Source organism: Hermetia illucens, chromosome 3, assembly GCF_905115235.1.
Source record: "Hermetia illucens chromosome 3, iHerIll2.2.curated.20191125, whole genome shotgun sequence".
NCBI classification, from domain to species: domain Eukaryota; kingdom Metazoa; phylum Arthropoda; class Insecta; order Diptera; family Stratiomyidae; genus Hermetia; species Hermetia illucens.
Genome location: NC_051851.1, coordinates 35,194,647 through 35,211,544, shown reverse-complemented (window position 1 = coordinate 35,211,544; position 16,898 = coordinate 35,194,647). Strand labels below are relative to the sequence as shown.

Genomic DNA, 16,898 nt, shown 5'->3' with positions numbered 1-16,898 from the left:
GGACTGACTAAAGCTCACAATGACCGTTATTTGTCGTGTGCTGCATTTTTCATCGTATAAGGCAATTATTTCTCCTTTTTCGATATCACTCATTTTAAGTGTTTTTAATTAATGCACTTTAAAAACTTACCACTGCGAAAAAACACAATCTAACAGTGCTAATACTTTCTTCACATCTGTATTTATACAACAACAAAAAAACTGTTTGTCAATTCAAATTAAAATAACGGACTTACGCTAGATTAAGTAAGTCGCACTTAACTGATCGGATTTTTTGCCCAGTACTGTATGTATTTCCGCATCTAAATTGATTGAATGCACCTGAATATTTCCGCTTTACTCCGTGCACAAAAGCACACATTCTTATATGTATACATAAATTGAATGCCGTTGAAACATAACCATCTTAAGGTGGTCGTGTGTCGGGTCCAGCTAATCGACTTTTTTTGCCATCAATTGCATTGTACTCTGGATAGCTTAATGGTTAGATCGTTAGACTGTCGTACGGATGGTCGCGGTTCAAATTTCGCTGGTGCCAGTGAGATTTGTATGGTGACCAGTCATGTCGGATACCAGTCGGTTCAGCTGTGAATAAATACCTGAATCAACAGTTTTTTGGAGATGGGCGGATAAATTGCCGCGTACTTCAATAATGAGCGATGATAGCGGGCTGAAAAAATTGCTAAGTATGCTCAAGGCATTAATAAATATATGGTTGAAAAATCACATCTTTATTCAGTTCCTCAAAAAAGATTCACCAAAGTAAGCGAAAAAACGGCCTCCAAACGGATGGATTGAACACTATTCGCAAACTTCATTAGCATATAAATACGAGTATGTCTATCTTAAGTAGTTGATGCTGATGTATCTAAAAAGAAAACTAAAGTGTTCCCATGCACCCTGCATTGGCATGGGGTCATTTCTAGAAGATTATATAGTACAGGAGGAGCAAATTCAGCGGCAAAGGGCGCGGAATCTCATTGTGTACCTCTCGGATAGGGACGAGGTAGGTAAGTGGCCTGCGAACTATGTGATTAATATATTCGTGTGTCGATGTCGCTTAGATGGTTTTCTTGTGTGATTTTCCCCATCTTATCCCAGCAGGAAACGCATCCACCCGAAAGATTACTCTAAAGTCCAATTTACGGTAACAAGTCATTGCTGGTTTGTCCGGCCTTTGGCCCTTTTTCATCGACAGGTCAATTTTGGCTGGTGTCGTGAATAGCAGGACCATATTATCGGAACTTCTCTATATATTCTCCATATCGATCGTGGATGTCTACATTTTGGATTTGATCATAGTGTGTTATGCTAATGATTCTACGCAACATCTTCGTCTCCATTATCGCAAGGCGGCGTTGCCTGACCAACAGTCGGACCATAGTAGACGACAAGGCAAACGACACTACGGTAGATGTTGAGTTTGAGACGTTTGTTGATTGGTCGATAAAAAAAGTCCCACTTCATTCAAGTTGCGCTGATTCATGAAGCAATTTCCTAGCGCAATTCGTTGTTGGTTGATATCATTCTTGGTAGGATGCTGTTTCATTGCCGTTGTTCTTTGAAAATTGTTTTTTTTTTCAGATTCCGTCGTCGACGGACTCCCCTACAGCCAAGGTAGAACAAAGACATTTTTTGAATGCCTGTGGGCTCAAAACTATAACCTTTTCACCAAATTTAATATAAATAAGTACAGCCATTTCTGAGAAAACGCCACTTTATTCAAATTGTGTTGATACTTAAAGCAATATGATAGTGCAATTCCTTATTGATTGCAACACTCTGAGATACTTAAATCGAAGAACGTTGTCAACAACGTGTCACCTTGGTAATGTATCTTTTCATTGCGGCTCGTCCTCAAAATTTTTTTTTTCTCAGATTCCGTTGACCACCGACCTCCCCCACTCAACGTAGAACAAAGTCATTGGTATGCGTGTATGCTCACAATTATAACCTTTCCACCAAATTTTGTATTAATAGGTACAATTGTTTCTGAGAGAAGTGCATGTGACGGACAGACGGACAACAGGTAGTGAACCGATTTTAAAAAGATTGTTTTCCATAAACTTTGCAGATTTAATGCATTTCCACCGGCCTCTAACCAAAGCTCCGTTTCTTCCTTTCTATATGGCTGTAGAAGTTATTGAATCTCGTGAGCAATAATTTTTTTATCGTTTATAAGCAAAATCTAATTCGAATTGTGAAATGATGAAATTACATGGCCTTTTCTTTTGGATAGAATAACTTAATCATTGCTTGTTATTCAGCTTTTTTGTTTATGTTTAAAATCATTGAAATAGATCCCGGTAAACGCCCATAAAGAATATGTTACCGAATGGAATTGGTTGGCTACACATTTCGTTTGTAGCCCCTTTTGCTAAAAGGCTCTTTACTTATTGACCCATCTAGTTAAGCACGTTAATTACCAATGTTTGCTTTTTACATACAGCAAGGTAGCAATCGACGATGGATAATTTAATTATGTCTCAACAGTCGCACAAAAGTAGGGCAAGTGTTATCAGTTTCTGCAGATAATTAAATTCATTTTTAATAAAGTCGTTGGGAACAAAGGCGACGTTACTTCACCGTTAAACGCATTGATAATTGGACTCATTGTTTAGTTGGAGGCACCGCACGAATTAATCAAAAGCTCTATTGCAACCAATATTATTGCTAGATTCACCAGTTTCGTGAACTATAATCGAAAGAAGATCAAAATTTAAAGTAGAATGATTTTGTGAACCATATAAAAGCAAACACGATCCTTTTTATAAACTATTATTATTTTTCACAAGGTTTCCTGTATGACAAATGAATGATGATTCTTACTGCCCTTTGATTGCCCACAACTTTCTGATAGACTTCGACAAACCTACATCATTATAACTGAAATACAAAAGACCTCCAAGCGTTGCCGCCGACAGTAAGAACAAGCCACCTCGCGCTACTTTAGGGAGGACGTTACCGACCACAGCGGGACGTACATAATCTACTACCACAGCATCCAAACCCCTGCAAATCGTCAAATATCATTATACCACATACTGTCTGTATTAAGGCAATTACCAATGCTGATGCATGACAATCGAGACAGCCATCAATGCGTCTAATCCTTGCGATGGAAATGCTAAGGCTGCTGGTATAACTCCAATCAGTCCAACTGAAAGGGCCCGCTCAGCAGTCCACAAGCCAGAATGTGAGCCGCCACTGCTGCGAACTGGTGCCGTTGTTGAAATCGTTCGAATGTTCGTCTAATGAATATGATTGACTCAATTGCGACAAGATATTATCCGAAGGAATACTTACAGTAATTGGTCTCAATTTGGGACCAGCTGAAAATAAATGAAAAAAAAAAATTACAAGAGACGCTCCGACAATAACATATTTGCAACTTCATATGCTTCATCTTTTTATACTAGCAGAAATATACCTGGGTCGTTGTAACCCATGCTATTTCGAGAATCAAATGTTCCCTTTTCAGGGTTTGCTTCTGAAGTTTTCGAAAAGGAAGAACTGAACAAAGAAACATTTTTATTCTCATTACTTGAAATATTGGCTACCCAACTACTTCTAAATAAAAATATAATGAACGAGACGATCAGGTCCAACAAGAAGTACAAAAACTTTCTGGGACATGAGAAAGCGGAAAAAATAATGCTTAATTATAATGAGGATTCAGATATAAATTGAGGTACGCAGGAGTTGTGTTCACAGGCTATCATTACGGTTGCGGTAATGTAATCGTGTAATTATAATTGCCTTATTCATAATTTTGCAAACATATGAAATCACAAACAGTGCGGTTCCGGTTCTACGCAGCAGCTTACTTCCTGGGTAGTTCACCATTTAATTAAAAACAAGTTTATGGATTGGTTCAAATGAAGTGAGAAACTACCAACTGATTGTTAGGTGAAACTCTGTTTTGGTGGTAATTAACAAAAAGAACAAAACAAATACGTGTCTGCACGCGAAATTTTGGTACCCTAACTGGAAAGACCGAGGAATTCGCAAGAGCCCTTCGGAAAAGGCGCATTGATATCTGCGCTCTGCAGAAAACCCGATGGTGTGGTACCAAAAGCTGCGACATTGAACGCGAACGCGGTAAAAATGGCTATAAACTTCTTTATTTTGGTAGCCCACATACTGAATATGGTGTTGACACTACCTTAGAGGGTTTTCGTGATGCCATTAAAGAAGTCAAACGATTTGATGATCGGCTGATGAAGCTCACCATTATATCAACTAATCGCACTATTCACTTCTTCGCCGCGTACGCACCACAGACAAGTCGACCTGATGCCGCGAAAGATGCCTTCTGGCAACTTCTCGATGAAAAGACTTGTCATGTGCCTGCTGACGATTATATTGTCATTGCCGGCGACTTTAATGGTCATGTGGTTGAAAAGGCACACGGTAACAGGTGCCATGAAGGAAAGTGGTTCGGAGCGCGCAATGAGGGTGGCGAGCCTATAATCGATTTTGCAGACACCCATGACCTTGTACTTATGAATACATGGTTCATCAAACGATTGTCTCATCTTCATACATTTTATAGTGGGAACAGTAAAACGCAAATCGACTATATTCTCATAAGACGCCAACATTTTACCACTGTCATTGATTGCAAAGCCGTTCCCTATGAGACCATCGCACCCCTGCATCGGCCGTTGATTGCTGTCCTGCGAATTGCCACCGATAAAACAACGTGAGGAACGCGCCGGCCCGCGACGCATTAAATGATGGCGATTTCGTGAGAACAAAAAAGAAATGATCTCATTCACACGATTACAGACCATTGCGACCATTACGAAGAATTGTGGAACCAAATGAAAGACACGATCCACAAAGCGGCCTCTGCAACCCTCGGCGTCACCAAGCCGTATAATCGGTACATCAACCGAGATACTTGGCTTTGTAAAGACGATGTTGAAATGAAGGTCCGTGAAAAGAAACGCCTCTACCACACATTCCACGACGATAAAATTGGCAAATTTCTAAGAATGCCAACCGGGAAGCAAAGAAAGCAGTCGCTGTCACTTGAACGGGCCGTACAAATGGGATGACGAGAGAGATCTATATCAACTTGCTAAAAGCCGTAACGAACGTACACAGGATGTCGAACATTTCTGTTGCGTTAATGACAAGAACGATACTTTACTTCGTCGAGCTGCAACGGATAGATGGCGAGAATACTCCAAGCAGATTTCAACTGAACAATTTGCTCATCCTCCACATCCACAATCATTGCCGACATTTCGGCCAGTACCATCTGTCAGCGCAACTGGTGCTCAGAGGTGGCGGTGAGGAAGACGGGGCCTGTCGGCTGAACCAAAACTAAGTGGCCGAGGAGAACCTCCATAGTGGTGGCACCGGGAGACGCTGTACTCACTTTGTTCGCCGGCCATGATGCAGTAGGCGAATGCTCCAAAGGCCTAATTAGGGCGATCAGACCCGAGTTTGCACGAGGACTCATCTAAACTGGCAAATTGGTCACGAAACCTTACCAGGGGTATACTGGTACCATGGGCACCGGGATAGCCCCTTGACTCTCATTTAGGTAGGATTTAGGTAGTTCTTGCGTCCACCAGTATAAATGCTAAGCCATGCACTTGGTATAGACTGGTACCGTTGTTGCTTGTTACAGCGGGGCTCTGATTGTGGTCACAAAATCAAACCGTGTCTTAAGAAGACTGTGGGATTAAATCTACTCACGTAAAACACTGAAGGACTCACGGTCAGTGCAACTGAAGTTCAGGAGGCAATAAAACGAATGAAATCAGGGAAAGCGAAGAGCTGGGATCCAACACTGTGGCTCAGTGAATTCTTTAATCAAGTTATTCAGGAAGGAAGAACACCATCTGACTGGCAAGAAAGTACCACCAAAGAAAGATAGTCCAGCAGAATGTTCAAATTACCGTCCGATCCGGTTACTTTCCCATACCATGAAGATTTTTGAACGCTTTCTTTACAACCGTATTCGCGGAATCGTTGAAATAACCGTGAATCAAGCTGGATTTGTCAAGAACTGCGGAACTACTGACGCAATACACGCTACGCGGTTACTCATGGAGAAACACCGTGAGAAGCATCGCCCTCTTTATATTGCATTTCTGTATCTAGAAAAAGCGTTAGACCATGTGCCACACGAACTCATCTGGTATGCTTTACGACAACACTCGAGTGACAGAACAACTCGTGCGCTGGGTTCAATTGCTCTACCACGATCCGAAAAGTAAACTTCGAAGTATGGCGGGTGTATCAAAACCACTTCTTGTCTCTGTTGGTGTTGATCAAGGAAGCGCCCTCTCCCCACTCCTCTTTGTTCTTGTTATGGACACCGTCACACGGGACATCCAGCATCCAGCGCCCTACACACTGTTTTATGCAGATAATGTTTTCCTAGCATCTATTAGCAAAAATGATCTCGAGCAACTTGTCCAAAAATGGAATGATCGCCTCATGCATCAGATTGAATCTAAACAAAACTGAATTTTCGAGGACCGATCCCCATAAAATAGGCACAATCACTATCAGCGGCAGTGATTTGCCCAGAACTGAGCGATTTGAATACCTCGGGTCAACGCTATCAGCCAATGGAGAACTGCGTTTTGAAATTGTTTCACGCATTAACGCAACCTGGCTGAGGTGGCGTTCAACAACTGGTGTTCTTTGTGATCGACGTATCAACGAACGTCTCAAATCTAAAATTTACCGCAATGTCGTCCGTCCTGTCGCCCTCTATGGTTCTGAGTGTTGGCCAACTATAAAAGACAATGAACGGTGTGTTGCGGTAATGGAGACGTGAAAAATTATGAAAAATAGATGTTCATAAGAGCACCAAAGCGACTATCAAGTGCAAAAAAATGCAGAAGATATTTTTTAGCGATGAAAATAGCCGTTGCTCTAATTTATGACAATTTTCTGTTTGTTTACGGTGAGCACTAATATGCAACGTTTGTTTGTTTACCTTGAAGATAACAATTGTGTTATTAATTTATCTTGAAAATAAATGAAAAACTTCTGTCGTTATCAGACCGCGTCGATGACAATGTTAATGGGAAATACTAGGTTGTTCAATAAGTTTTGCCGTTCGATAAGAGGGAGGGTTGCTACTAATCTACATTTTTTTGTGATATTGGTGCACTCTTCATATAAACATATGTGAATTTTTATTTCAACCTGTCAATTCATTCTTTGTTTACAAGCCATTTTGTATCGATGTGTCATTGTATTTTTTACAATGGGAAAAATCGAGTATCGTGCAGTGATTGAATTTTTATTTTTGGAAGGTTTAAAACCAAAGGAAATTTATGACCGAATGTTGAAAATGTATAAGAACTCTTCGTCTTTAATCAGTATAGTAGAAAGATGGGTTGCTAAATTTAAACGTAGTTGTACAAGCCTTGAAGACGATCCACGTCAAGGACGTCCAAAAACAGCAACAAGAAGCGAAATCGTAGAAAAAATACAGGATATGGAATACGAAAATCGTCGGATGACTGAAAGAGATTTAGTGGAAGCCTTAGGCATCTCATTGTAAGCGATAGTTTGGCTGAAGATGGGTGCCGCATTCGCTAGCAATGGAACAAATACACATTCGAATGCGACATTCTCAGTAATATTTAGAGCGTTTTCGAAAGGATAAAGTGGGTTGTGTGCATCGATTTATCACTGAGGATGAGACGGATCTATCACCATGATCTTGAATCAAAACAAGAGGCTAAAGAGTGGTGTGCACCTGTTCCTTCGGCTCCGAAGCGAGTTCGGGTCCAGAAATCGGCCAAGAAGGTGTTTTTTTAGGATGCGAAAGGAATTTTCTTTGTGGATTACTTGCAGACTGGTAAAACAATAAATTCTGTATATTTTTGGAACCTTTTAAACCAGCTGAAGGAAAAAATACGAGAAAAAGAAGAAAATTCTTTTTCATCAAGACAATGCACCGCGTCACAAGAGTATTCTGGTAATGACTAAATTCCATGAATTCAAGTTCGAATTGTTGGAGCATTCCCCGTATTCACCCCATTTGGCCCCTAGTGACTTTCATCTGTTTCCAGACCTAAAAAAATTCTTGCGTGGAAAGCATTTTTCATCAAATGATGAGGTCGTCGAGGTCGAGATGTACAAAATGCCTTAATCCAGATCGGCGGCGCGAGATCTTGGGCTGCACATCAATGAAGGCAAGACAAAGTATATGGTGGCAACGTTAGCACCGAAAACCAACCAACCAACAACATCAAACCGCACTGGTCAAACGGGAAGAATAAAGATAGAAGACTACAACTTTGAGACCGTTGATAATTTCTCCTATCTAGGGTCGAAAATCACAACCGATAACAGCTATGATGATGAACTTCGTGCACTGTTGTTGGCAGCCAACAGCCTATCTATGGTAGAAAAAGAAGACGAGGCAGACCCTGAGATGGAACCATGGCGTAGGTCAGGACGCCAGACAGCTTTTAGGGATATCGAATTGGTGAACCTCGGCGCAAAACCGGGATGTCTGGAGTTCCTTATTAAGGCAGGCCTAGACCGGATACCGGTTGTTGATAATAAATCCCAATGAAACCGGCACGGTCCCCCACAGCAGCAGTGACCTGCCTATAACTGAGCAGTTTAAGTACCTCGGTCAATGGTAAATTGCGCCATGAATTTACGTATCACTCAACTGGATAAGATTGAACCAAACAACCAAGTCGTTGGGAAACGAACTACAGGTAGTCCAAAATTTAGATACACTAGATCTGAATGGCACAAAGTATCGATATTTTCATTGCTGAAAAACTGGGATTGAGGGCGGTAGCTAGTTTTGGATCAATATGCGGGACAGGAGCTATAACAACATAATGCAACCGGCAACCAATTCAACGGTCACAAATCCAATAGTAATTTATAATGTATAGATGGAATGGAATCCAATAAGCTTGCTCACCAACTTATAAGGGCACCCCGAATGTCAGGGACTTACCTATTGGAACCTTCTGGCTAAAAATTCAGGACTCTCGTCAACTGCAATTCCCGCCCCAACTTGATAGAGAAATTTCGATCAGAAACAAAAGCTGAAGCGATCAACCAATCATTGTATTTGTATATTCCACGCTTCCATAGAAAATCCTACTGTTAGACTATCCTTTAGGGAAAAAATTATGTAATCGAATGAAAGTGAATTCTGTTTGTACCTGTTCTGCACAACCGCATTGCCATTATGCTAGCCATCGTTGTTCTCGTTAACTTCTTTCCAACGATTTTTGTCAAGCTGAAGACACCACGTACAACGTACTTGCGAAAAGTGCGAAATTTCTATAGTTGCACGGCCCAGCGGCGTATTAAGTCCGTCACACAGTATTCCCGTCAAACGTGACGTATCCCAATCTCATGGTTTTGTTCCATTCTATTATATTATCAAATTTCTAAGACAAGAACCATTAGTTACCGTGTTTTTGCGATGTTTTGTTTCCCAAATAGGAATGAACGATAAGATCCATGTATTAAGTTTATGATGTTAATTTTTATTATGAATGGGCCATTTTAAAAAAGTCCAAAATGAATTGTTTAAACAAACAAAAATAGTTACTGCCTATTGAAATATTTTAATATATATAAAATTTGGTTAATTGACATTAGTATAACCTCGAATTGATAAGTGGAAGTGTTGTTCTGCCGCAAGTAGCAGGTCGTGCGGCTCCTGATTCCAACTCTTCTTACTTCCTCGCCCGACTATGTTTTGCAACAAGTTTTTGCTCCCAAGGGGCTTGACCCCGATATCACAAATACTTCCTGCTAATTTGCAGAAACGGGTAAGTTTCAGTTTTATATTTGATCATTATAAGTCCAACTAATAATGCACTTTCAGACCACTTTCATATTGAAACGAAAGTGGCAAGAGCCGCTCCGCAAAAAGGGCTATGGTCGAAGGGATTTGAGAGCAAAGAACTTTGTATATGATCTTGTCGAAGATACATTGGTTAAGAAGCAGAAAAATCTAAGTGTGACCCTTACCCAGTACGTGGAGAGTGTAGGCGGACAAGGAGAGGTCATTTCAGCCAAACCGAATGCAGCTTACAACAAGCTGATCCTTCCAGGATACGCGAAATACACAGATGCTCAGCAAACCACTGAAAAGAAGGATATTGATTACGCTGAGCATAGCTCGCCTTTTGCACAACGGGTAAGTTTCAAGTACTTATTTGTAAACATCAAGCCTAAGGTTAGACGATACATCAAGGAATATCCCAAATTTAATAGGTTCCTTGATGGTGTGGTCATGTAATTCACTCTGAAAGGGAAATAACGAAGATTGGGGTGAACAACGAAGTCAATGGAAAACGACCAAAGGGCCGACTGAACAAACGATGGTTTGATGCACTAGATGATGATTTGAGAGCCTTTCGTTACGTAAAGTGGTGGATTCGAACTAGATGAAATGATCACGTTATCAAACGGGAGAAAGGCTAAAAATTTCTCGGCTATAAACTTTCAAATTCTTCTGGCGATATCTTATTCTTACAGAAGATTTATGGTTGTTACCCTTGACATAATAAACTCCGATGAAAAGATCTCAATCTCTCTCTCAATAAAAATCTTAGTTTGGTTTTTGTTTGTTGTCTCAATTGACTCCGTCCTGTCCTCTTTAATTTGTACATAAAATCGCTTTACTCAAGCTAAGTTGGTGGTGGGAAATATTACAATATGATTTTCTCATGGTGCTATCAGTAATCTATCTCTATTATTTTCATCAAAAGGAGAGGTTATGGCTTCAGAACAAGTTGGTACGTCTCATCTAGGAATGGGATAGTCCAGCAAAAATTTTAGAAATTCAAAAAGAAGTTGAAGAGTTGAGACAGCTCAGATGAGGCCCTTCAATACAGACGAGTGCACCGTGCACCAAAGGTTCGGAAATAGCTGCTTCCTCACTGGTGCATTTCATTATCAAGCTGTAATGATTTAGTAATTGCGGATTGAGACAACTCGAATTGAGGTTGTACGGAGTCAACTAAGAGCGCAGAACTATTCCCGGAAAACCTAGAGAAAGTGCCCAATTGAACGTGAAGGTTTGCTCGCAAATAATGCTTGTTCATGCATTCTTCCTTAAAAGTATAGGTAGCGCAAATTTACCGCTACAAAACAAGTTATAAATACGTTTGCAATATGATAAATGATTAGTAATTGAGTTCGTTTATGAATAATGACGTGATAAGCACATTTTTGATCTGAACCAAAATCCAAGAGTAGGCAACATCATTCAAAAATATGAAGCAAACCACCGAAAGAGTAGGGTAGGTAGGTAGGTAACTGTGGCCGCTCCGATGATACCAATTAGCGTGATGGTGCGCCGTTTTAATGCCACAAACTCCTAAGAACGTGACTGCTGGGGGAGCAGGGAGGCAGAGTCTAGCCGGCTTGGATCTGCAGAGCCAGCCCGTGGCATTCACGAAGGAAAGCAGCTCTCCCACCCTGCAGCTAGAAATCTCTCTGAGGTCCCCAAAGAATAGTTTACCCAGTTTAGGCAATCGCAGAGAAAATGCATGAGGGTTTCCCTTCGTTCTCTGCAGCTTCGGCAATGCGAATTGTAGGGTACGTCGAGCCTGGCGGCATGGTCCCATATGGGCTAGTGCCCCATGCAGACCGCCGTAATTTTGAATGCATTTGCGCGCTTCTAGCACAGGAGGTCTCATGATCGGGCTATTTTATAAGCGGGCCAAATTCTCCTTGACACAGCTCGTAAACCTTCGCCATCTTAGACCCGCGGCTGCTAGGTAGTGCAAGTAGACCTGGCCCCCCTCCACAGCCGCCAACGAAACACCGAGTGTATTCACCGAAGGGCTGCCAAGAGCAGAGCCTCGCTTGGTCAGCCTGCCAGCCCACTCATTCCCCTCTATGTTCCTATGCCCGGGAACCCAGAGGAAGGTGACCTTGCGCGTGCCGCCCAGACGGTTAAGCGCGTCTCTGCACTGCCCCACCAGCCTGGAAGAAGTCGTCGCTGAGTACAAGGCCTTCATGGCCGCTTGGCTGTCGGTCAGAATGACTATGTTACGCTTGGGGCCCGAATCTCTCTCCAGCCATCAACAGACTTTCAATATCGCCAGTATTTCCGCTTGGAATACACTGGCGAAACCTGAGAGATCATACGACTTGGATACACTGTGTGTATTCGAGAAAACCCCCGCGCCAACTCCACAGGCAATCTTTGATCCGTCGGCAAAGAATAATGAGTCATAACCTAGCAACACGCCGCCGGTCTTCCACTTTGCCCTGGTTGGAAAGTCTACAGCAAAGTTTCTCGTGAAGTTCAGCTTGCGTGTGGCATAGTTCGTGAGGAATGCCCAGATTTCGCGAGGTACTGCGTCTAGGATGTTGCTGTGGTCGTAGGACTTCGCTGCCCAGCATCCGGACTCACGTAGTCTAACGGCACTGCACACTGCAACGTATTTAATGTGGATGTCTAGGGGAAGGAGATGCAGGAGTACATTGAAAACATCTGCCGAGCAGGTCTGTACAGCCCCAGTAGCACCTGCACACGCGGTTCTTTCAATCCTATTAAGCTTCATCCTATTGTATTTTTTTCTCAAAGCCTGCCACCATACAATAGAGCTGTACGTTAGGATCGGAAGCGCTAGAGCGGTGTACACCCAAAGAACCATCCTCGGCTGGAGACCTCATTTCTTAGCAAAGGTTCTCTTGCAGGCATAGAAGGCTATACAGGCCTTCTTAACCCTCAGTTCTATGTTCAATCTTTGTTCATTCAGCCGTGGTAGATGGAATGCAGGTATCCTTGTCTTGGTGGTGAATAGCATCAGTTGCGTATTGGTTGGGTTTATGCTGAGTCCGCATCTTGCGGCCCACAGGCACACCTTTTGCAATACTCCTTCCATGATGTCGCTCATAATGGACAGAAACATCCCTGATACTAATATCACCAAGTCGTCGGCATACGCCACCACCTTCACCTCGCGGCTGTCCAATGTTCGTAAAATTTCACCCGTTACTATTAATCAGAGCACCGGTGAGATAGTGCCACCCTGGGGCGTGCCTCTGTTCACAGCTCTGGTCAAGTGGTTGCCTCCCAGATCCGACACGATTATCCTGGTACTTAGCATGGATATAATCCAATGCGTAAGATACCCTTCCAATCCAATACCAGCGATGGCGGTTGGTACTTACGTTGTTAAAAGCTACCTCTATATCCAAGAAGGAAGCTAGGGTATACTGCTTGTACTGCAGCAACCTCTCAACCGTGCCAATTACCTCCTGGAGAGCGGTTTCTGTGGCATGCCCGGACTTAGAGAAAGGCATTCTCTCCATAATCGTCCTTAAGTGAATGTCCAGGACGCGCTGTAGGGTCTACAGCATGAAAGAGCAGATTAACTGCCGGTTTTTCTTCACTGAATTTGGCTGGACGTTCCTAATATGGATGTCGGAAAAAGGCGGGAATTTGAACAAAACTTCCACAAAACACTCGTTTAAAAAACATTTAAAAAACGCCAAAATAACGGAAAAAGCCGAATTTTTGCTCGACTTAGCTACCATCCCATTTTTCGTGCCAGCTCCACCAAGTTTCTAATTCTCGACCGATTCACTTAACATCCAAAAAGTTCCCCGCCGCGATTTCTGCCCGTCGCCCACTAGACAAAAGGCAAGCATCAGCGGTACATTCCTCGAACAATTAATCGCGCGCATTCTGACGACAATTCCACGCTACATGTATTCAGCGGTTTCCAAGGCAAGACATACTATGTTACATGTACAACTATGCAAAGCGGTTTTCTAACAAAAAAAAACGCGAAAGAACAGTCCAAATCATTTAATTGCTGCTGGTAGCGACTAGTATTAACCGTTGCGCCGAGCGGTCGTAATAAATCACGCCGGTCCGAAGATCTTCCTTCCAATGTGATTCGGTGTTACGGTCGATGTGATTGGTGCGCCTAGGTCTACCCATAACCATCGCCAGTAATGATTCGATGTAAAACCTCTCTTTTGTATCCTGCTAACAAAATACCACAAGTGCTTTTGCGCTTCTCCACTTATCTCTCGTTCAACTCATGTGGTATCCATGCGCCGAACTTCTAAATCTTCCCCAACTATCGTGGGTGCTAACGCTCAATTGCTCTACGAGTCGTTTTTGTGTTTACTACTCATCTTCGTCAAATAATGCCTGCAAATGCACATTTTCGTACTTTTTCGACGATTTTCCGCTTTCTTCGTCTGCAATATTGAAATCATCACTTTTGAAACCACCCTTAATACGTATCTTGCAATGAAGCATGCTTACATAAGTCTTTCGAAGTAAGCGGTTTTCTGCCAAGAATGTCCGCAAATGCTCCTTATTTGATGTAAAATATGGCATATCAAACACAACAACATAACACCATGCAAACACTTTTTAAGTTTATCACTTATGCGGATTTGACAGTTGCTGATGGCTTAACAAGTGGAATGAATGTCAAATTTTTATACCCCACACTGTTTCTTCAAATCCACATTTCATAGTTGTACACCTGGTAAATCAATAAATGTCGTGAGACTGATTCGCTAGGTAGAAATGCGCTAACTAGCACTTAGCATGGGCACGTACAATTTATGCGGAAGACAGAGAAGGAGGCGAATTCTGATATTTGGAAATTTACGTTATTAAATAATGGTTAAAAAGATGCTAGGTTTTCGGGAAATTTAAAGGGAAGAGGGCTTTATGAAAAAAAATTCAATGAGGAATGAAATTACTCATTACTCACAATAACTTAAATTGAAGAAGTTTCTGCTCTGCTGCATTTTCATATACGACAGGTTCTATCATACTCTAAACATGGCACATTTTGATTTCTAACATGTCCATTTTTCAACCAACTTCCAGATATGGTTGATTTCAGAAGGCACATATCAATTAATTTTATACGTCCAAAGACTACTGCCCCCTTTTTAAGGTTTTGTGTAAACACAAAACCTTATTAAAATCGGTTTACTGTCTGTCTGTCTGTCCGTCCGTCTGTCTGTCTGTCCGTCATACGCATTTTTCTTGGAGACGGTTGTAGCGATTGTCACCAAATTTGGTAGAAAGGTGGGAACTGTGAACGCTCACGCATACAGTGAATTACATCCTTTTACGTCGAATTTAAGGGGGCGTCCCCATACATGCAAAAGGGCGGTGTAAAATTTTTTTTCATCAAATATAGTCATGTGGGATATCAAATTAAAGGTCTCGATTAGTACTTTTCAAAGCCGATCTTAGTTTTGACATTCGTTGGAAGTGCGGGGAGCGCGGGGGATTGAAAGTGATCACTTCTTTAAGGGGGCCATTCTCAGAAACTACCAAACCGAAAAATCTGAAAAAAATCAGTGGCAACCTCTATATGGTGCCTGGGCTCCGAAATATCTTCCATGCCGATATCTGTTTAAATAAAGTTAATAATAGTATATTACTACAATTTTTTGTAATTGGTTAGAAACCCCCCTTAAGTTCATCCTAGTACCATGAAATTTTGCAGTGATATAGGCTATATAATATAGAGCATGATCTTACCAAGTTTGGTGGAAATCGCACTATTACTAACAAAGTTATAATACCTCAAATTTATTGCTTCTTTGAAAATTGAAGACTATGAATGTCAATATCACCCGAAAGTGGATACTCTCACATAATATATGGATATATTACGTGTTACGTACTAAGAAATACACAAAACCTTTCGTACCTGAAGCGTCCAGCTTCCGGTTTCCCGACTTGTTATATTTATAACGGCCGTTAAAACAAATTATCTTAAGTCTCAGTAATATTTACATAGGCATTTTTTTCTCGCGTCGTTGCCGTAGGGCACATATATCAATAATCGAAATCGATAAAGTATGTGAAAAAGTAAAAGTTTATTTTTTTTTTTTCAGACCATAAACATGCTCAACCGCATTACCTTAGGTGTGGTCATGAACAAAGATGTCCCCTGGGTACTCGAACCATGGCATATACGTGTGTCTCTTCGTAAAGTTGGATTCTACTGCGATGATTCTTGCATTACCCTTCCGAGCACACCTATCAAGGGGCCGGATCTAGATATAGAAAATAAGGATTTCTATGTTACCATCACTATAAATAATAAAGAGAAAACTGAATTAAAATGTCGCATCCACCACTGGAGTACGGATCCTAGCAATCGCCTTCCCTATGTTTTCGAGCATTGGAAGCAGGAGTCAGAGCCGTTAAATATACCAAGTGATCAAGTTTAGTTGACGAAATAGTTAAAAGTATTGTAATATGTGAAATAAAATTTCTGTAAATTAACGAAGTCTATGTAGTTTATTGTGGTTAAATTTGTTTGTACTTCGCAAAGATGTTGTTGATGCCTGATGAAATAAGTTCCTTTTGAACAAAAAATCAACTTTTCACGGAAACTTCAGTCAAATGAGAAACCGTTTCATCACCTAGATCTGCTTATAAATCTTATACCAATACCAGGATAGTAGACAGAAAATCCGGAATCGCGATGAAGGTTATGAAGAAAAACCGTTTATAGAGTGAAAATTATACGCGTCCCCTTATTGCCGTTTTTATTGAAAAATGTCTAGTCTACCCCTGAGAGATAACTTCGGACTGGAGGGAATCCCCCTTCTCTTCGAGGTTGCCTAAATATCCCGGTTTCAACGATAATTGCTGACGCGGTCATGTTCGTTGGATGTGTCATAAAAATAAGTTATCTCCCTTTCCAATGAAATCCATTCTTAAATAGATTTGTTCGCAGATACTGACCATATAGTCAAGCCGTGTTTTTGAACCAGGAAATATGAATCGTGATTGTGGAGTGAATTTTTCCACATCATTTTTAAATCTGTGCTATTTTTCAGTTGGGTTTCTTGTTTACCCCTTAGTGGAGTATAATGTATCCATACAGTCAGACGGTACTTCGGTTTCATTATCA

At 41.4% G+C, this 16,898-nt stretch overlaps 2 protein-coding genes across 2 annotated transcripts; one reads left to right on the top strand and one right to left on the bottom strand.

The window, feature by feature from the left end:
• Nucleotides 1–2,764: 2,764 nt before the first annotated feature.
• LOC119652312 (succinate dehydrogenase [ubiquinone] cytochrome b small subunit, mitochondrial) lies at nucleotides 2,765–9,351 on the bottom strand. Its single transcript, XM_038056323.1, has 4 exons — nucleotides 9,177–9,351; nucleotides 3,307–3,332; nucleotides 3,067–3,251; nucleotides 2,765–3,012 (listed from the first exon to the last, which is right to left on the bottom strand). The coding sequence occupies exons 1-4, from the start codon at nucleotides 9,211–9,213 to the stop codon at nucleotides 2,826–2,828; spliced, it is 435 nt and encodes a 144-aa protein (XP_037912251.1). The 5' UTR covers nucleotides 9,214–9,351; the 3' UTR covers nucleotides 2,765–2,825.
• Nucleotides 9,352–9,511: 160 nt separating this feature from the next.
• LOC119652311 (39S ribosomal protein L9, mitochondrial) lies at nucleotides 9,512–16,268 on the top strand. The gene is made up of 3 exons (XM_038056322.1): nucleotides 9,512–9,794; nucleotides 9,851–10,165; nucleotides 15,871–16,268. Exons 1-3 carry the CDS (start codon nucleotides 9,717–9,719, stop codon nucleotides 16,207–16,209), a joined length of 732 nt encoding a protein of 243 aa, XP_037912250.1. The 5' UTR covers nucleotides 9,512–9,716; the 3' UTR covers nucleotides 16,210–16,268.
• Nucleotides 16,269–16,898: the final 630 nt, after the last annotated feature.

Bases quoted from the DNA above. Each gene is read 5' to 3' on its own strand.
- LOC119652311 (XM_038056322.1), top strand. From the start codon at position 9,717: ATGTTTTGCAACAAGTTTTTGCTCCCAAGGGGCTTGACCCCGATATCA. The intron at 9,795-9,850 runs GTAAGTTTCAGT...ATGCACTTTCAG, and splicing joins CTGCTAATTTGCAGAAACGG to ACCACTTTCATATTGAAACG. The intron at 10,166-15,870 runs GTAAGTTTCAAG...TTTTTTTTTCAG, and splicing joins GCTCGCCTTTTGCACAACGG to ACCATAAACATGCTCAACCG.
- LOC119652312 (XM_038056323.1), bottom strand. From the start codon at position 9,213: ATGGCTAGCATAATGGCAATGCGGTTGTGCAGAACAG. The intron at 3,333-9,176 runs GTACAAACAGAA...ATTTATTTTCAG, and splicing joins AATGCGGTTGTGCAGAACAG to CTGGTCCCAAATTGAGACCA. The intron at 3,252-3,306 runs GTAAGTATTCCT...CATATTCATTAG, and splicing joins CCAAATTGAGACCAATTACT to ACGAACATTCGAACGATTTC.